The 21,036-nt window shown below is 40.2% G+C and overlaps 1 protein-coding gene across 1 annotated transcript in view; it reads left to right on the top strand.

Annotated features, from left to right (window-relative positions):
- The window catches only part of LOC306757944 (protein unc-13 homolog A), a 30,023-nt gene extending 10,104 nt beyond the window's left edge, over positions 1–19,919 (top strand). Inside the window, exons 9-41 of the mRNA XM_079243135.1 lie at positions 79–292; positions 3,268–4,353; positions 4,491–4,593; positions 5,770–5,813; positions 6,367–6,445; positions 6,900–6,974; positions 7,085–7,304; positions 7,908–8,135; positions 8,328–8,469; positions 8,692–8,861; positions 9,002–9,117; positions 9,941–10,104; positions 10,316–10,469; positions 10,741–10,809; positions 11,041–11,130; positions 11,407–11,535; positions 11,661–11,788; positions 12,257–12,342; positions 12,467–12,593; positions 12,696–12,792; positions 13,914–14,057; positions 14,138–14,215; positions 14,700–14,777; positions 14,856–14,944; positions 15,037–15,180; positions 16,165–16,288; positions 16,872–16,928; positions 17,048–17,128; positions 18,268–18,415; positions 18,788–18,844; positions 19,187–19,273; positions 19,370–19,526; positions 19,607–19,919. Coding sequence (XP_079099261.1) covers positions 79–292; positions 3,268–4,353; positions 4,491–4,593; positions 5,770–5,813; positions 6,367–6,445; positions 6,900–6,974; positions 7,085–7,304; positions 7,908–8,135; positions 8,328–8,469; positions 8,692–8,861; positions 9,002–9,117; positions 9,941–10,104; positions 10,316–10,469; positions 10,741–10,809; positions 11,041–11,130; positions 11,407–11,535; positions 11,661–11,788; positions 12,257–12,342; positions 12,467–12,593; positions 12,696–12,792; positions 13,914–14,057; positions 14,138–14,215; positions 14,700–14,777; positions 14,856–14,944; positions 15,037–15,180; positions 16,165–16,288; positions 16,872–16,928; positions 17,048–17,128; positions 18,268–18,415; positions 18,788–18,844; positions 19,187–19,273; positions 19,370–19,526; positions 19,607–19,895 — 5,054 coding nt within the window. The 3' untranslated portion in view covers positions 19,896–19,919. The remainder of the gene's footprint in view (positions 1–78; positions 293–3,267; positions 4,354–4,490; positions 4,594–5,769; positions 5,814–6,366; positions 6,446–6,899; positions 6,975–7,084; positions 7,305–7,907; positions 8,136–8,327; positions 8,470–8,691; positions 8,862–9,001; positions 9,118–9,940; positions 10,105–10,315; positions 10,470–10,740; positions 10,810–11,040; positions 11,131–11,406; positions 11,536–11,660; positions 11,789–12,256; positions 12,343–12,466; positions 12,594–12,695; positions 12,793–13,913; positions 14,058–14,137; positions 14,216–14,699; positions 14,778–14,855; positions 14,945–15,036; positions 15,181–16,164; positions 16,289–16,871; positions 16,929–17,047; positions 17,129–18,267; positions 18,416–18,787; positions 18,845–19,186; positions 19,274–19,369; positions 19,527–19,606) is intronic.
- The last annotated feature ends 1,117 nt before the right edge of the window (positions 19,920–21,036 follow it).

Raw genomic sequence — 21,036 nt, 5'->3', positions numbered from 1 at the left:
GTAAGAAAGATAAAACAATGTGTTTTTTAGGACATTATTTTTGTCCCTCATTCTGTGTCTTTATGTGTTTCTGACTAGATGAGGACCCAGATAGCGCTGTGGATGACAGGGATAGCGACTATCGGAGTGAAACCAGTAACAGCATCCCCCCTCCTTACTACAGCACATCCCAGCCCAATGCTTCCGTCCACCAATACCCTATCAGCCACCAGCGCCGCAACTCCAGAAGCTTCTCTTACCCTTGCTCTGGAAACAGTCAAGACCTTGACTACCACCATCAGAGAACTGTCAGGTGTGCGATTTTATTAATTATTTATGGATATGTTGTTTTATTTTTACTTTTGCTCTTTTTTTTAACTACAATTTCATAAAAAAAAAGGAATGATGTGTCTTTCAGTCTTTCAAAGCTGACGTTTTGACACTCCGTGAAAGGAAATGCACTCAAGCTCACTAGAAAATAAATATCCCCACGCAGAAAACAGATAACTCTACAACCAGGGCAGCTGGATTAAACAATTACTTATTTAATTATTTACACTTTAATTGTGCTTTACACTTTGCAGCTAACCAAAATGTTCTGTTGAAGGTGTATTACCATAAGTGTTTGTCACAATACTAGAATTTCAAACTTGATACCAAAAATGAACAGACTACTTAATATCACTTTTCATACAATTAAGGGGAAAAAGGAAACATTTTTGAGGCAGAAAATGCTTTTGATTAAAGAACATAACACCGACTCCCACACTCAGCACTGCTTATTATAAAGGAATATTGGAGTCTCAACACACAATTTAGGAGCTCCACAAAAAATCTTTATTGCATTGTTTTCCTTCGTTTTAGTTTTGACTGCATCACTGGTAAATGTTTGGCTTAGCCTGTATGGGAACGCACAGAAATGAGCAAACACCTTTTTAATTGTACATAAGTAAGAAGTGGTTTATAGTAAGAGAAAATCATGAAGTTAAACTGCTTGTTGTTCAAATGACACATCAATAAACACCATATCTATTATTTCATATAAAATCAAAACATCATACTGATATATATGTAGGCCATTTGTCTTTTTATTATCAAAATATTTAATCTTTTTTTGTACTGATAGTGAGATGGAATAAATATGAATTTGTGAAGTTGAATGTTGACAGGTTATTTAGTAAACACATCAATGTCAGTTTCACTGAGGTGAGCAGAAACAGTTCCTTTGTGTGAGTCAAATGTGATAGAAAACAGCTCTTTATATAAAAAGTTGTTGGATCTGTTCTGCAGACTGATTTGTTGGTTGCTGTCCTGAAAATGCTACAGACCAGCTGCATTTCATCTGTACTTTGTTCATCATGCTGTTGCTTCAGCACATCACAATGTTTAAAGTTTCAAAGTTTTGGTCGAGTCAGTAAATTAATTTTCTCCCCAAATGTTGCACCACAGTGATAGCCATATTTAAAATACACAGCATTCCCATGTTTGTATATTTACCGGGTAAACAGTGTGACCATTTCATGTCAGATAGAAGAGATTGCTGTCTGCTGATTTCACCCGTTCAATCTTCATCTTATCATCATTGCGTATTTTGGCTCTCTTGTCGTGTGACAAAAGTGTCTGAATTCTTAGGAAAATGCACCATCATCCAAAGGTTGTAGTGAAGAGAAAGTCTCAGTCAGCTTTCAATATGGACAAGGGTAGATGAGGAATTAAATTCTATTCATTGTTTCCACATACGTTGTGATAACTGAGACAGGCTCATGGTAACTCTTCATGGTCTCCTCCAAGACACACACAGATTCTCACTATGTCCTGGTGTTTCACAAGATGGTGATGGCAAAACTCGAGAAAAATCCAGCGTAACTTCATAGTGATCCACTGAGCTGTAAATTACCGCTGCCTTGTCTTCTCTCAATGTGACTGTATGCAGTCCGACTGGTAATAAACACGTAAATACACAGTCTGTAGCAATGCTGCAAATTATCTGTCAGTCACAGGAGTTCTGGGAAGATTATTATCGGCATCAATACTTTATTTTATTTTCTATGTGTTTATTTTTATTTGGATTTCCATTAGCTTTAGCTAACAACTGCTATCTTTGTGTGGTTCATTTGAAAAGTACAATCAACACATATGCACAATATACAGACATGCACATAAATGCTTCAGTAAAGTCCATAAGCAATTCTTTTTTAAACAGTTAATATATATAACATATATACATATGTATATACAAGAATAAATACTATGTTACATGAAAATGTAAAATATTTTGATATGATATTGGATATGAGTATGGATATACATTCATACCCACATCCTGTTACTGAAACTTGTACAATATCTGATGACTGCATTGTATGTGTCAATAGATACTTCCACTGTGTTATTTTAAACTTTATAATTATGCAAATTTAAATTTAAAAATCGATTTAAATTTATTAAAATATAACTATTTGTTTTCTTTTTTGACAACTCTATAACTGAATAAGTATTAAATTTCAGTTTTGTTGAGTCTCCTCTGTAAAGGCAAACCATTCATTGGCTTGCGCAGACCCAGTGCTGCTTTACTCTCAGAGTTATTTTCAGGACTGTGAGATTTCTCAGTGGGTATTGATGTATTTCTTTCAGGCAAGGGTTGAAATTATGCATCCTTCCTCTGTTCTATAAATTATTCAGCTTGCAATCTAGTGGTCAATACTGCACATGAGATTAGTAGCTTCTTTGAGTGTATTGGACAAGGCAGCCTCCTCAATCCCCCACCCATTCTTCTCCATCTCCACCCCTCAGATCTCTACACTTCCTCCCTTTTTAGGCTCCCTCCGTCTAGTGTGTCTCTTTGCTCACCACTCCCTTCCTGCTTCACTGTCTGCCCAAGCCTCCATCCATCCTTCTTCCTCTTGGTCCCTCTATTCAGTTTTTAATAACCCCATTTATCAAGGAACACAAACACCTTTTCCCTGTTTGTTGCATTTCTGGGTCTTTGCTCGTTTTTCCTTTTGTCAGCTTTCTGGAAGCCTCTCACCTTTCTGTTCTGCTCTATTTCTTGCTACTTGTCTGGTACTCTTGTATTCCGGCTGCTTTTCATTGATTAGCCATCAGCATTATTCCTGGCTGCCCCAAGACATGTAGAAAAGGTGTTTAGTGAGGCTGTCCAGTGCAGGCCATGTGCTCCAGTACTGTGCCCTATAAGCACTTTTGACAGTATAATTCACAAAAGGATAGTAACCTTTATTTCATGGCGCTGTTATGTAATGTTTGCCATTTCTTTTCTCTTCTGTCCAGCCCCACTGGTAGCTATGCATCATCTGCGGAGCTTAGTCGTTGCAGCAGCCAGTTGAGTGAGGAGGACTATGGTGGCGAGTACGGAGAAAGAGACCCATATGACGAGAATGACTCCTACCACTCATGCCACTCCTCAGTAAGCTACAGTAAAGGCTCTCCAGACTGGGATCCTGATGAGACTCAAGGGGGATACAGCGATGAGTGCGGCTACAGCAAAGATGGAGGAGAAGAGGTTGCTCTGTATGAAGGAGATGACGGAGAGCTGTATGAAGAAGAGGGCCTCTATGAGGATGAGGAGATGATGTATGATGATGAGGATTTGTACAATTTAGATGGGACTCTAAGTGAGGACATGGAGCCACCATTCACTCCAACTCCAACATCAACTGCCCCCCCAACACTTGATGCACCTAGCTCCAGACCTCCTCTAGAGAAACAGTCCTCGTTGCATCAACAGCAGCCTCCTGCTCAAGCCCCTAACCAAGCATCCAACCAGGCTCACCCTCCTGGCATGACCCAGCCTGCCACTGGGCAACAAACAGCCCAAGCACCAAAACAAACACAACCCCAAACACAACCTCAGCCGCAGCCTGCCCCATCTGCTACTTCCTTCTTCTCAATGGCCAAACCTTTAACAGCAGCAGTCACAGGCCTAGCTTCTTCTTTCCTGTCTTCAGTTCCTGCTGCCCAGCCTGCCCAGTCTCATCCCCCAGCCTCAGCTGTATCTCAACAACACCAGTCTGCTGCAGCAAATTCTGTCCCTCCATCCCACCCAGCCACCTTAGCTAACTCAGCTTCCCAGCTGCCCTCCACCACCACTGGCCCTTCTTCCCAGCAGACCCAATCCTTGACATCACCCCAGTCCCATACAAATGATCCCACCACAACACAGTCAGCTCCTCCTGAGGACCAGACTGCCCAGCTGGAGGAAGAAATGTGGTTAGATGAGGATATAATGAAAGAGCAAGAGGCCAGGACGCCCCCTGCTCAGCAGGAGGAGAAGCTTCCAATGGAGCAGATAGAGGAGCAATTTGAAGAGAGCAGACCGCCGACGCCAGAGGAGGAAAAAGAGATGCCACCTGAGAGGTAGGAAGGAAGGCTGAAAGGCAACGAGATCAATGAAATGAATCATCAACAAAAATAGACTTCAGAAGAATCGATAAGTCAGTTTGTAGAAGTGTATCGACAACATTTTGAAAAAAACCCAAAACATTTTCTTTCAGTCCTCCAGTTCCAGAGGAACCCAAAGAGCCAGTCGATCCAGCAGTGAGAGCCAAAGATAACTGGTTAAGGCTCTACAACAAGGTTTTAGAACAGCTGCGGGAGGTAAGCACACCAGTTAATCCCAGTCCCAGTATTGGTTTGTGCTCAACCCTTGCTTCAAATAGCAGCTCAGTATGAGCTTAGAGCTGTAGGCCTGACTCAGCTCTGCCCTGTAATCTAAAACAAATATCTGAGTTCAAGAGATTCTAAAAATGTGCAGCAACTCTTTGAAATATACATGCATTATGCAACATTGATGAGCAGACAGGGCACATGCAGTAACTCCCTGAGTTCTGTTTTGATAGTGTCACCAGAAAGCAGACTTTAAAGTGTTTTTTATCTTCAATAATTGATTATCTTTGGTTCCCTAAAAATTGAAGGACTCGTCAGACAGCCCGCTTTTTATTTTAGTTTGGATGAAGCACCACACCACTGCTTGACAGAACTGCTTGGTTTTTCTGGACACATTTAGTTTTGCTTGGTCAATTTTCACTTGCATATTTTGTTATTTTTTTTCATTACCTTTGAATTCAGTTGTGCAAAGAATTAATCACTTGCTTCAATGTTTATGTTGATGTATGTCGCGTTGCGTTTTTGTACATTTGGCTTCCTTTCCCCCGTCTGTAATTTTTTTGTTTGTTTTGTGCCGAACCACTTTGTTTTCTTTCCAGTTTCATGTCATTGCCATAGTGACACTCGCATGCACTTTGCTCGGCCATCATTGGAGCATGCAGACAGGTAGGTACAGCCTGAATGGTTGCTTGAGAGAAAGGAGGAGATGCATCTGGTTGAAATTCTCACTGTCTAATAGCAGACACCATCATTTTGTTGTCCATCTTCATACAAATTTGAACTCTTATGTTGCAGAAGTTGTGCACCATTTAAATACTGCAGTGTTTCTGATTTTTCAGATATATATTTTAAATTCAATATGAAGCATTTTTTCATGGTTATGTAAACAAATTATGCTTTTGGTAGTGGAATTTATGAGGGTGGCATTATTAAGAAATATTATTAATATTTTTCCAGCTTGTAAAAATTGAGTAAGAACCATTGTTCTCAACACAGTTAGAATAAAATCAGAAATTCAATATGAAACTATCCTGATAAAGCAGCTTGATAATAATTAAAACTTACTGTATGTATGCAGCCCTATTTGTGTACAGTGTATATAGGGGCAAGGAAGGGCAAACGTAAGCTGAATCTTTTCATCTTCTAACACTGCTGTTTCGCTCTCAGGCTCGTGGAGAGACATCCAGCTCGCTGTGGTTCGGTAAAGGAGGGTGAGTATTGTCCAATCATTGTTTGTCACTCAAATGGAAGGGACTGTTCATAAAAACAACTCAGGAAATTTAATTAATTTTAAAATGAAACCATCTTGTCAGGGGAAATCTGCTACCACTGGTTTATAAGTCTGGGACTCCTCTGTTCTGTACTATTCTTATTAACTGGCCAGTGACATTGAATAGTACTGGGCTTTCCTGGCTTAGCTGGCAGATCATTTGCAGATGAGCCTGATGTCAGAGCAGAACAGTGCATGCATACTAATGAATTGCTACATCAGTCAATAAAAAACAAGCAGATATACCAAGGACTTTGGAGTGCTATGACTATTTAAGAGGATTCAGACTGAGTAATTCAACATTCCAGTTAAGTCCTCAAGAAGTCCTCCACTGGCTTTGCATTAGAAAGAATTATTAAAAATGCATCAGTCTCTTGAGTTGCTAAAACAGGGATTTCATGGTTAGACATTTTGGTGTTATGCATGTTTGATCAGCTATAAATAATATTGAGCACATAAATGAATGTATAATGCTTCAAACTTATCTTATTCAGGATGGGAGGAGCACTCTACAGTATTGACAGCATGCCTGACCTTCGAAAGCGGAAAGCCATTCCTCTTGTCAGAGATCTGGTGAGAAATGCAATGAATGTACTGACATGCAGTAATATATAAAAACTTGTGGGGGGGGGGGGGGGGGGGGGGGGGGGGGGTTCAATAGTTTTTTCACTGATTTTTTGGGCCAAATATTCATTTATTTTATATATTTTCATATCTACAATACTGATGCACTTACAATAATTAATCGGTGTGGCTACAGTGTTTTCTCTCAGTGGTTAGAACATACCTGTTGGATTTGTGGGGGTTTACATGCATACACAAACACACATTCATGAAAATTAAAAAAGCGTATTATTTGACAAATCTTTTCTGTGATTTTTGTCTCCTTTAACTCTCCTCCTGTGTTCCATCATGGCCTGGCTGTATTAGGCGATGGTAGGTATCTGTTTATCTCTTAATGAAGTAAAATGGAGCTCTAAACTTTAGTTGATGTTCAGACTTGAACTGTTTGCTATGTGGTTTTCAGTCTTTGGTGCAAAATTCACGTAAAGCTGGAATCACCTCCGCCATGGCGTCCACCACTCTTGGCAATGAGGAGCTGGTGGGTTACCTTTTCACTGGCGTTTATCACAATTCTCCTCAGCTTTTTTCCAACATACAATAACAGCTGAGATATAACTTTTCTTTGTTTTTTTGCTGTGGTATTTGCAGAAGAGTCACGTTTATAAAAAGACCCTACAGGCTCTGATCTACCCCATCTCCTCCACTACTCCGCACAACTTTGAAGTGTGGACAGCCACCACCCCTACCTACTGCTACGAATGCGAGGGGCTACTTTGGGGTATCGCACGCCAAGGAATGCGCTGCTCTGAGTGTGGCGTCAAATGTCACGAAAAGTGCCAGGATCTGCTCAATGCAGACTGTCTGCAGAGTAAGGGGATGCTAATTTTTGCATGCATGCATATATGCATTCAGATTAATCCCCACTGAAGTGCACATGCACCCCGTCCTCCACCGAAACTACTTTGGCTCCTCCTCTATATTCTTCTGCCAGATTGACATCCCATTATTCTTGTCCTCTATCCACTTTCACTTTCTCCTCCCTCCTCCTTTCCAATTTATCTCCTGAGTAATGTGCTGTCACATACCTGCTTCTGTTCCCTCTCTCTTCTACCCACAGGGTTGCATCTATACTTCTTTGACTAGTTCTGATCCACAAAACATAGCTTAGTCAGTAGCCTCTCTGATTATAGTCAGTCCATGAGATGCATAATTCACCTATCTTTAAGAGTCTTGTAAGATCATGTTTCCCAAAAAAATGCCACTTGATGACCAATCTATTATTAAATCAATGGTACTCTCAAAGGCTTAAATTTTAATAGATGCTACCAACAGCTGGTTTTCAAGTTTGAAGAAATAACGTTACAGAAAAGCATCACATAATCCATTTGATCTTTATGTCTTAATTGGCTTTGAAACGCTGTATTTTAAACAATAAAGACCCATTCCTCACTTCATCTTTCTGTCTAATCAGGAGCTGCAGAGAAAAGCTCGAAGCATGGGGCAGAAGATCGGACCCAGAGCATTATCATGGTCCTTAAGGACCGTATGAAGATCAGAGAAAGGAATAAGCCGGAGATCTTCGAGCTAATCCAGGAAGTGTTTGCTCTTGATAAAACAACACATGGCACACACATGAAACAGATCAAGCAGAGCGTGCTTGATGGGACCTCAAAATGGTCTGCAAAGATCAGTATCACAGGTAAATGTTAAGTTTTTGTTTCTTCTTTTATATCTTATTTGGATCAAACACGTTTTTGTTGCAGAAACAGGTGCTGCAGTGCGGCATGCTGTATTGTAGTTATGGTTGACTAAAAGATTTGTCTGATTTTTGTCTAGTCTGACTGTTATAATCTCTATTTTAACAAATCTCTGTCTGTTGTCTTTTCTTCAGTGGTATGTGCCCAGGGCCTTCAGGCTAAAGATAAAACAGGCTCCAGTGACCCTTATGTAACAGTCCAAGTTGGTAAGACAAAGAAAAGAACCAAAACCATTTACGGCAACCTCAATCCTGTCTGGGAGGAGAACTTTCATTTGTAAGTATAGTTGTAGCTCTAAACAGTTTTTATTTCCGACTTATCATTTCATATCAGCGAAATGGAGGTTGTTTAAATAAGATGAATGATCTTAAAACCTTTTCTTTAATCTTCCCACATTTTATTATGTTTCATCTGCTTTATCTCAGAGAATCTCTCTCTTTTTTTTTTTAATGTATTCTAGTTGTGAATTAATGATTTTTCTGTCTCCACCTGATGCAGTGAATGCCACAACTCTTCTGACCGCATAAAGGTTCGCGTATGGGATGAAGATGATGACATCAAGTCTCGTGTGAAACAGAGGTTCAAACGTGAGAGCGATGACTTCCTAGGTCAAACCATCATCGAAGTGCGCACTCTGAGTGGGGAGATGGACGTTTGGTACAACCTGGGTGAGTATTGTTAGTTATGATGGAGAATAAGGAATGGATGAGAGAAGCAGCTAAAAGCACAGTAATAGGAGCACAGAATATAGATAACTGTAGATTTCATTAAACTAAGAAGGTGTGTATGTCTTTCTTTTGTATGACAGACAAGAGAACGGATAAGTCTGCAGTGTCGGGAGCCATCCGGATGCATATAAGTGTGGAAATTAAGGGGGAGGAGACAGTGGCTCCTTACCATGTCCAATACACGTGTCTGCACGAGGTTAGTCTAAACAAATGTTTTATTATTTATGTGGGCAATATGCCCACATTAGGTTAACTGCTAGAGCCATGTATAAGTTATGGTTATTTTGTATGTACATAACATTATAATGGAACCATTTTTGTTGTTATAAGTAATTATCCTGCTGTGGAGAATTTTGTCAGATTTTGTTTAGTTTTATAATATTTTTGTGTTTATATTTTGTAGTTAAATGGACTGTTTTAGGCTCCTTTTAACGTCCTGCAGTTAGGACCATGAAGAGACAGCGCGCTTCGGTGTGCGCATGTTCAGTGGTTTTGTAAACAGAGCAGGACGAGGAGCTACAGTTTTTCTGACCGTAAATCTAAGGAAATATTTTTGTTTATATTTTGTTAAAGTAGTCGCTACAGTTCTGAGGATGCAACACGTAAGTTTTTTAACTGCTTGTTTAGTAAACGGAGATCTTTTTTTGTATCCGTTTGCTCCATTTTTTTCGCCACGAGTCAGAAACCTGATGTCCTGCAAGAGTGGCCTGAACAGGTTCTATTATGTTTAAGTTACATTGCCACTGCATTCACTATAGCAAATTTAAAGTTATAACCAGTTGTAAATGTTAAGAAAGATGACCACCTGGATGTAGGATGGACATTTCTTGGGCGAGTGCTACACATGAGTGTCAATCATCCTATAATCTAGACACAATTAGGAGTTTGTGATTTTGTTAAATGGATCTACATAACCTTTTTAATTATCTGCAAATAAATTTCATATAATGCAAGTGCAACGGCATGAAACATTAATGACATCTTAAAACATAAAATTGTGTGTACCTTTGTGTGTTTAGCATCTTTTCCAGTACACCACAGAGGAACAAAATGGCGGCGTCGTAAAGATTCCTGATGCCAAAGGAGATGATGCTTGGAAGGTGTACTTTGAGGAGACTGCCCAGGAGATTGTGGATGAATTTGCCATGAGATACGGAGTAGAGTCCATCTACCAGGCCATGACGTCAGTATTGCAGTTCTGAATGCCACACTAGGATTACTGTGATGCTTAACAAACCTGAAATGAGAACCTTAGAAGTTATTCCTCTTGCTACTAAATGACTTCAGGAATAAACTTCTAACTGCTGACTAGATATTTGATTTATTCATGAATGAAGGGCCAAAAAAAAAAAGAAAAGTAATTAATCGTTGTCATTGTTATTTCTACCCAACAGCCACTTTGCCTGCTTGTCATCGAAGTACATGTGCCCTGGAGTGCCAGCTGTGATGAGCACTCTGCTTGCCAACATTAATGCTTACTACGCCCACACCACCCAGTCCTCCAACAATGTTTCCGCCTCAGACAGATTCGCTGCATCAAACTTTGGCGTGAGTCCCTGAAAAATTATTACAAGAATTATACCTGAGGCATTGTGAGAAAAACACTCATACTGCTCTGAAAATACTTCTCAGAAATAGTGAGGCTTGATCCCTCTGGGACAGTTGTTGAGAGTTGGAATGTCTCTTGCCTATTTTGTCAGACTTTCAATTAGCTGATCCTTGTCAGACCCACTGTAGGTTTGAGCAAGAAACTGGAAATAAATATCTTTTCAGCTTTGTTGTGTTTCTGTTCTGTTTGTATTTTCTTTTTCCTGTGTAGAAGGAGAGGTTTGTCAAGCTACTGGATCAGCTGCACAATTCCCTGAGAATCGACCTGTCAATGTATCGGGTACTTACAGCTGACTCAAATTTACACATTGCTTAAACAGTCTCATGAGTGTCGTTGATTACGTCTCTCCTGCTGGCATCATCTGCCTGAGCTATTTTTGTGTCAAAATGATGCAGATGCCTCCTTGTCATCTGCTTTGGGGCTGTGATTAAAACAGCGTGAAGTTTTTTTTTTTCTTTTTAGGGTGCTGTAGTAGTTTCTTATGTTTCAATGTGTTTTTGTCTGCTTTAGAATAACTTCCCTGCTAGCAGTCCTGAAAGATTACAAGATCTCAAGTCTACTGTTGACCTGCTGACCAGTATCACATTCTTCAGAATGAAGGTTAGTGTTAATATCAGAAGAATTCTTTTCTTTTTGTCTTTTCTCCACACTAATTATGATTAAACTTAGTTTTTTTTGTTGCCTGAAGCACAGTTCGATAAAAAGATCATTACACTGCTCAAAACCAAAATGACTGGAATAAAACTATGTGTCTTTTGTGTAATTTACTCCTCTAGTCACTGGTTAAATTCCCAGTGAGATTCCCTCCCGCTGAGACAATGTGCGTCTGACACGTGTTTTCGATTCAGCCATATGCTGCATGCTGTTTGTGTTCAGGTCCAGGAGCTGCAGAGTCCCCCCAGGGCAAGTCAGGTGGTGAAGGACTGTGTAAAAGCCTGTCTCAACTCCACCTACGAGTACATTTTTAACAACTGCCACGATCTATACAACAGGGAATATCAAACAGACCCGGTGAGTTAACCTGCACAAAATATCTGTGTGAAAATGCAAACTTTAGTATAAATATATTAATAGATGCATCTTTTTTGTGGTAATTCCACTTTTTTTTTAAAAAAATTTTTTCATTCTAGTCAAAAGCTGTCCCTCCAGATGAGCAGGGTCCGAGCGTCAAAAACCTGGACTTCTGGTCAAAACTCATTACCCTGATTGTTTCCATCATAGAGGAGGATAAAAACTCATACACCCCTTGCCTTAATCAGTGAGTGTGTATTACAATTACATTGCTCCAAGATCCCAAATTAATAATGAAGAAGCAATGTTTGAAAGTTATTTTTCCAGAGACTACAGGATAACAGCTGTGATTTATGGGATTTACAGAACACAGAAACTGAATATATGGGGAAGGATGTCAAATAGTCTTTTAGCTTACTGAAATTAAAAATAAAAAAGATTATACTTTACAGGTGGGGGAGTTAGTTGGAAAAATTTAGTCAAATATTTGTAATAATGAATTGAAGTAAGCCCATAGGGCTTTGTTTTTAGGAAACAGTGAGGATAAAAGCATCTTGCCGTTTTCTTAAGAGGATTTTTCTTTCTGTGGCTGCTGGAAACACGGAGAGGAAGTGCTGGTGGAGTTACATAAAAATGAGCTTCTTGTTAAATAATACAGCACCATTACTGGATACAGAGCTGAATTTAAGCCAAAGTGCTGCCATGTCTCTCACAGGTTTCCCCAAGAACTCAATGTGGGTAAAATCAGCGCTGAAGTCATGTGGAACATGTTTGCTCAAGATATGAAATACGCCATGGAGGGTAAGTCTGTCTCTCTATCGCTGGAATCAGAAGATTTTGGACGCATGTTTGCGTTTGTTCAAATTAGATGAGGAAATAGGAGTGCGGAGAGGGAGTTTCCTCATCTTTTCTCTTTGATATTCAGAGCATGAGAAGCAGCGGCTGTGTAAAAGTGCAGACTACATGAATTTGCACTTCAAGGTGAAGTGGCTCTATAATGAGTACTGCAAGGAGCTGCCTACTTTCCAGAAGCATGTACCTGAATATCCTGCGTGAGTTTTGTTTTTGTTTTTTTTTCCCCTCCATAGCTGTACACCTTTTCTGATGTGTTTACGTCTGTGAAATATTTACATGTGTTCATTCTGTATTTGCAGCTGGTTCGAGCCATTTGTCGTCATGTGGTTGGATGAGAATGAGGAAGTGTCCAGAGATTTTCTCCATGGAGCTCTGGAGAGGGACAAGAAAGACGGGGTATCTGTTGTCATCGCTCATCTCAGATTGAACAATGATCATTAATTATTGTGTTTAACTTTGTTGTTGCCAGATGATGGCAACATTTGTGGCTTGCATCTCTGTAAGTTTTGGGGGAGTTTAAAGTCTGCCCTCAGGGGGCCACAGTCCTGCAGGTTTTTGGTGTTTTACCTGCTTCATCACACCTGAGTTTTATTAAATAGATCCAACAGTCTATGAAGCGCTGCACAATGACTCATCAATTTAAATCAGGTGCGTTGGAGCATGGATATATTGAAAACCTTTAAGACTGGAGCTGGACACTGTTTCTGTAAACATAGAAAAATTAAACACAAACTAAGACTACTTAAAACACTGAGGTTCACAAAATGATATTTCAGTAATTTTCCAACTTTATTTCTTATCTGTAGAGTAGAATAGAAGCAGGTGATCATGAAAGTTTAAGTGTAATTGTGCTGAGAAAGCACTGGAATAGATTTGGAAAGTTTAAATGTGATCTTCAACCTGCAGCGACAATCCTTATTTCTTATGCAAATATATTTCTGTGACTCAGCACATTCCAAGCTGTGAAGAGCAGGCTGTAGGCCTCGAGGCAATCAATAAGGACTTTATATCGAAGGCACATGGAAAGGGAGGGGGACTCTACACACATATACCACGCAGCATGCCACTCTCTGGGCCGTACTCACACTATCCCACTCGCACAGCAAGAAGGTCGATACAAAGCAGCTGAAGACTCTCCCAGCTTGTATGTCAGCGTTCCATTGGGTCCAATTACTGTAGCCTGAGGCAGCGTCTACCTTCCTGTGTCAGCAGAATTGTGGTCCCTAGACTCAGTCACATACTGTAAAACTATTCAGCTTTGGGCTAATGGCTAGGCTAATAATGAGGGTGCTTTTCTCTATCATAACCCACTGATCACCTCCATTCCTCTGATCTAAATGCTTTAAGTTCACCCACCTAATAAGTTACAGGCAGCTGACCAGGGGTCAAGTTTTATTGTTCCCCTTATGGGTGATGGCTCTTGTGGGAAACCAGACTCGACACATGCTGTGGCAACAGTACCTCAAAACCTCAAAACACTTAAACCTTTTCCTCTGGTCTTTCCTCTCGTTCTCCAGTTCCAGGTCACGTCAGAGCACGCTTTGTTCTCCTGTTCAGTGGTGGATGTGTTCTCTCAACTCAATCAGAGCTTTGAAATCATCCGCAAGCTGGAGTGTCCTGACCCTCAGATTGTTGGCAACTACATGAAAAGATTTGCCAAGGTGACCTTCACCGCATCAAGCTCTCAAATAATGTATTTGCTTTAGTACACACTCTAATGTTGCACTTCTCTTTCTGTTAGACTATCGGCAATGTCCTGCTGTCTTATGCTGATATTATTGCAAAAGACTTTCCTAATCATGTCAAGAAAGAGAAAGTGGTAGGTATTTGCGATAAGTTGAAAAAAGTGTGTAACAAATATAGTGGTTTGACTCAATAAGGTCACTGATCGGAGTTTGTGTAATTTGAACTTGTTTTAGGTTGTATGCTGTGTTTACAGTCAAGTTGATTTATCTGAGTTCAATAAACTGCTTTCAAACTTAATTGCTGAGTTCAGGTTGCAGCATTTACAATGAATTAAGGCTGTATAATTAGCTTAAAGTGGTTTAGAGTTTGGGAAAGCAGAGTAGACTGAGCTTCCATGGGGACTAGCGCCCCCTAGAGGAACAGAGAATATTACAAACTCCAGCTTCTCCTGTCATGCATCAGCAAGGAGGGTTGTGCTAAAGGAGCAAATCAGAGGAAAGGAAACTTTCAGCAGCCTGGCCTGATTGATAAAAATGAAAAGATGAGAATATTCATGGAGAAGAATGTGAAAGAGAGAAGTGTGTTTGTGTAATGTTGTTTTTTTTTTTTCTCCAAAGCCATGTATCATAATCAATAACATCCAACAACTCAGAGTTCAGCTGGAGAAGATGTTTGAGGCCATGGGAGGCAAACATGTAAGTTTCCATACATTTCTTTGATTTTCCACTGATTGGACACATCTGTTGTACTCATGACATCCATCTTACCTCTAGCTCAATGAGGAAGCTAGCGACTTCCTGAAGGAGCTCCAGAACAAACTGAACAACGTCATGGACGACCTGAGTCGCATCTTTGCTGTCAGGTGGTTTTTTTTTGTTTGCCTGAAACCCACCACAAACAAAGAATCTGTAGCTGATCTCTTCTTATGCCTGTTCTTTGTGCTCCATGTTGCAGTTTCCAGCCCCAGATCGAGGATAATGTCAGGCAAATGGGGGACATCCTAGCCCAGGTGAAAGGTCAAACTGTCCCAGCCAATGGCAGTGTTGTGCAAGAGGCTGACAATGTTCTGCAACCCATCATGGACTTCCTGGATAGCAAGTAAATATTGATAACTAGTACATAATGATGCCTAAACACTTTAAGATACAACTACAATCATACTAATCGTGTTAATTCTGCAAATCAGTTAAACCTTGCAGGATATTAATTTATAATAATAAGAATACAAGATTTCAAAGGTAAAGACTGAGGAATGTTTCTTTTAAGATTGTATACAATTTGATGCCAGTGGGACTTTTCAAAAACGCTGAAACTGCTTTTATAAATCTTGTTGTGATTTCTGATGTCCAAAAAAACAGGACGGCATCTTTAATGAGTTTGGACACAGATAAGGCAGCCGTTTGTGGATGTTGTCTCTGCTTGGGATTTTTTTTTTTTTTTACATATGGCATTAGGGTTTACTAATGCTGCAATGATCTGTGTTCTCCGATAATGCTTTTCTTTAAGTATTCCTGAGTTCATGTAGTTGTTTCAGCTACAGAATCCTGTTTGTTTTAATGCAGTTGTGTCTGAGGTACCAGAGATCACAGCTATTTACTGAGTGTTTTTGTCCTTGTCCACTACAAACATGGATTTTTCTGGATTATCTGGATCTTGTAATGATATTATGTACCATAGATGATGTAATTATCAAATTATTTATAGTTTTACATTAGGAAACATTAAATTCCCCACACAGACTTTTAAATAAGTAAATAAAGACTTTTATTTACTCCTAAAAGTCTTTCTTGAATGTTACTCAGTGCATTACTGACCAGCTCACAATTGATGTTGTTAGCTATGAAATTTTCCCATTTTGTTTCTTTTACAGCCACATTGCCGGTGTTTAATCCAAATTTATCATCATTTTAAAAAGAACAAAACAATGATGTTTCTTTGGTTTAACATTAAGTATGTTGTTTTCATACTGCTTTGAATTTCATTTTGAAATCATTGGATTTTTACTATTTACAGTTTGTGCACCATCTCAACTTTTGGAAATGGGTCTGTGTAAGAAATTATAGGCTTTTTTTTTGCTTTCAGTCTGTCACTGTTTGCTAAGATCTGTGAGAAGACGGTCCTGAAGAGAGTGTTGAAGGAACTGTGGAAACTAGTGATGAACACAATGGAAAAAACAATTGTGCTTCCAACACTTACAGATCAGACGGTAGGTCGTGGGAAAAAAAACTAATAATGCCTTCTTCCCTTTTTTTTTTCATCTGTTCTGCCCACTTTAATTCAATATTTCCCCTTGCTGTTATAAAGTATGATTCATTAACTTATCTGTCCTGCCATTTCCCCATTCTTGCTTTTGCTCTCCCTCTCATAGGTCATTGTAAGTATGTTTGTGTAGCCTTTTAGCCTTAAAAAGCATGAAGAAACACTTTTCCTAACAACAACCCTAACAACACCCTCTGTAGCCCTTGTCACTTTTCTTCTTGAAGGGTGTAGTACTCCAAAACCTGATTTAAATGGCAGCACAGTGCACCAGAAGCAGCCTAGTGGCTGCTCACTGTTAAAACACTTCAGTCTGAGTCCTTCTGTCCCCTCATAAAAATCTACTCCCAAAATACAGCTTGTTTATTCTATTAATTTGAAAGATATGTTCACTTCAGTCGTAATGAATTGAATTCCTAGCTCTGTTCTTTTCCCAAACACTAACCTCTCACTTAGCAAATCCTCCTCACATGCACAGCTCTGAAACACTTCTTCACAAAATATTAACATGCTTGTCCATCTCTCTTTCACAGGGCACTCAGATGATTTTTAATGCTGCAAAAGAACTGGGTCAGCTTTCCAAGCTCAAGGTGATGAATAAAGATGACAGCAACAACAATTTAAAAGCCTGTTCTGTTGAATTTGACTGAAAGTTACGGATTTCATCAGCATGAAAGATTGAGTTCTTTGTATGTTTTTTGTCCTTCAGGAACACATGGGCCGAGAAGAGGCCAAAGCTCTGACTCCTAAGCAGTGTGCAGTCATTGAGTTAGCACTTGACACGATTAAGGTATAATATGATTGTTTTTTGTTCTTTAATCTGAATATTTGTACTTAAGTGGAATGCTGCTATTTAATAGATGTACATATGCTCAAAGTGAAAATTTAAATGGCTGCTTCATGTGAAAATCAAAATGTTAACATGCTCACATGGTGGTTTTGGACACTAGAAGTCATCTAATGGATATAAGCAGTCAACGGCATGTCTGAGCATTTTCCTCCTTAGGGCTGTGATGCATCGAGGAACGTTTTAGATTAAAACAAGCTTAAGAAAACATCCATAAGGAAGATTTATCTAAATGTGACATTAGTGTGAGTCTGTTTTGCTTCAATCCTCTTTTTCTGGGCTGTTTCTTGTGTATTTGTGGATTTGTTCTTATAGACTGTGGGTCAACCCTGCTTTGGGTTGCCACATTCTGCACTCAGCACCTGCACAATTCCAGATGTATTTTCCACACAATGGACCAAGACTCGTCTTCTATTCCTGATTTAAAAGCCAGGCACTCAATTTTCCTCTCCTACTTAGAAAAAGAAAAACGAAGAGCTTTATCAGTATTGACGAGCATTATGTCTGCCTCAGAGCAGCAGACAACAAGCTCCTTCACAGCTTTGGACAGGGAAGGTAGGAAATAGGGAGGGGTAACAAATGACAGAGGGGAGAGATGGAGCTGATAAATATATTTACAAATTCAAAATGAACCAAAAGTCCAACCTTGAACTGTAATAAATATATTAAGTATTACTTTAGATGAATGAATGAATTATTCCTACATCCTTTAGTAGATGTTTTCCAGGATCATTTTTTACTATATTGCTTAAAATCCCCTTCACAACCAAGTTGCATCAATGAATTAAATGCTCACAAAGCATAAAAATAAGAATATTTAGTCACCAGTGGAACAGGTATGATGGAAAAAAACACCATCCAGTTGTTTTAACCAGCCATTTCTGAACGATTGGGTGGTGATATGTCTATCAAACTCAGTCGTGCTTCATTGCTTGCAGAATGACAACCCTCTTGCACACTGCAAGGCAGTTTGATCACACCAGCTTACACCTCATGCTTTTCTCTCAGTTCACTGTGCCTTCTGTCTCTGCTGGCTGTCAAGTGACATTTAACACACATGTCATGTCCTGGCTGTTATGCAGCAATACTTCCATGCGGGTGGTGTGGGGCTGAAGAAGACGTTCTTGGAGAAGAGTCCGGATCTACAGTCTCTGCGCTATGCGTTGTCTCTGTACACCCAGGCCACGGACAAGCTCATCCGGAAGTTTGTCCTCTCACAAAATGCTCAGGGTACAACTTCAGACAGTAACACACACACACACACACACACACACACACACACACACACACACACACACACACACACACACACACACACACACACACACACACACACACACACACAAGTTTTCATTTACAAGGTAGATTTAAACTGTTTCTTACAATAAATCTTTTTAACTATTCATTCACTGTGGTTAATTGGTGGAAACTGGATTCTTGGGGCTATGGGGAATAACTTGCTTACAGTTTTATGAAGAAAAAAAAAACTTGTGATTATTCCTTAAGTAGCAGCTGATACAGGTCCACCAGGTTGATTCCTGCAATCTGCTTGATGAAAAACCTTTTTAGCCCACTTTAATTCATTCTTCTGTCTGCCTTCAGTTCATGGAGGGAAAGGGATCAGGTACTCAGCCAATGAGGACACTCCACCAGAAAAAGGTAAACCCTCAGCACCTAAACAAAATATTCACATTGGATCAAACTGTTGATGGAAGGTTAAATCTGTCACACATGAACATATAATGAGGACACAGAAAACATGACGCACCAACAGAGAGATTCAGCATGAACACAGCAGAGACTTCAGCTCGAAGTTGAGGACAGAATGTGAAAGACGTGATGAATAAAAGAACAGGTGGCACATGGTGTGATGAAAAAGTGGTCGTCATCTAGAAACTTTCATTGCTTACTTCAGATGAAGAGATTTCTTTCTGTTCTTCAAAGCCAATAGTGTCTGTGATGAATATTGGGCTGATCTTTGTTTTTTGTTTTTTTTCCCAGCATCTGGAGTAGATTCTGTCGGTGAGGTGATAATGAATGTCGACATTTTACCCCAACCGAATGGAGAGCACAAAATCAACGTCAAAGGTAAGAACACAGAGAGACAAGGCTGCGGTGTCATCTGCTTATTTGTCCTCTGCTGTCTTCCAGTTTCACTCACCTAACCTGTGGTTTTCCTCCCAGTGGTTGCTGCCAATGATCTGAAATGGAAAGCTCAGGGCTTCAGGCCTTTTGTGGAAGTCTACATCATCGGCCCTCATCTCAGCGACAAGAAGAGGAAGTTTGCCACCAAATCCAAGAACAACAGCTGGTCTCCAAAGTTCAACGAGAGCTTCCAGTAGTGAGTATCCATTCAACCTGATCACGTATGTCAGCTGTAAATAACAGTCAGGGTCAGCAGCGTGTTCTGTGTCTTTTTAGCTCGCTGGGTACTGAGGTGGGACCAGAGAGCTATGAACTGCAGGTGTGTGTGAAGGACTACTGCTTTGCTCGGGAGGACCGTACTGTGGGCATGGCCGTGCTGCAGGTGAAGGACATCGCCAACAAAAGCAGCATCACCTGCTGGATGTCATTGGGCAGAAGAATCAACATGGATGAGACGGGCCTGACGGTGCTGCGCATCCTCTCTCAGCGTAACAACGATGACGTGGCCAAAGAGTTTGTGAAACTCAAGTCGGACCAACGCTCCGCTGAAGAGGGCCGCAGCTGAGAGAAGAGGAGGATGAAACCCGTGTGCACAAAAGCAGCAGAGACACACCAGATAGACATAGCGTTACGCACACATAGCACTCACGCCTACATAAACAACCGTGTGCAATATACAAGCACACACTTTAAAAAAAAAAAAAAAAAAAGCTCTATTGTAAATATATCTGCATACATTATGCAACATTTACATTGCAATGTTATCAATGCAAAGATGGGGATTTTTGTTCATAAGAAAGATTTGATTTCATTTATTTCCACAGCTGCCCCACTTAAGGCTCTCAGTTTAGGATTACTGTCAGATTAGCAAGTAGTTGTCAGTCCCTTCGCTCACTCTTTCCTACAACACATCACACTTTTTATATGCTGTACATTTAGTTGTGATATGATGCACTGCAGAACAACAAAACCATGTGAATAGTTTGAGAATGACCACTTTGCACTTTTGCTTCTCTGCATCTTCAGGAGAGCAGTCTTTGCCTAGCTACGCTCCGTCTGTATGTATGTTTATTTGCCTGCCTGACAGCGTGTCCTTCTTCAGTGTGTCTCCCACTTTTGTCATTCGCTCTGCATTGTCTTCCCGCAGTGTGATGTGTTGTGTTAAGGTGGAGTTGATACACAGATCTGAGACCAGTTTCTTTATGCCCAATAAATCCAAGAGACCTTGGATTGGTGTGACGGGGACAACAGCGCTGCTAGTTTGTGTTTTAATGTACCAATGTCCTGCATGTTGACCCCCAAAAACACTGTGATTCATTTTGGTGTTACCATGGCAACTATTCCCTTCCCACATAAAAGATGGGTGCCTCCAGTATTTTATCTGTGTGAGCATGGTGCATATAATCCTGTTACACTAAGGGTTTCTCTAAAACATGAGCTGACTAACCATCCCAGTCAAAGAGAAGACACACTGACAGTGTTCAGAGTCAGTTTAGAGCCCAACAGGTGACGTGTTAATAGAAACAGGCTTTGTGGCTGCAGTTCTAAAGCTTCATACTGCTTGAAACGGAGCAATACCCCACTGTCTCTCACCCCTAGAGTGCACATTACCTCCAAAAAGGGCTACAGAATCAGTGGACTGGGATGTCACTTCTGTTAGCAAACTGACCACACGGTTTTCATGCGCACCTGCTCTGCCATGGGAA

This window comes from Telmatherina bonti, assembly GCF_933228915.1.
Source record: "Telmatherina bonti genome assembly, chromosome: 7".
NCBI classification, from domain to species: Eukaryota; Metazoa; Chordata; class Actinopteri; order Atheriniformes; family Telmatherinidae; genus Telmatherina; species Telmatherina bonti.
This window is presented reverse-complemented; position numbering and strand designations above follow the sequence as displayed.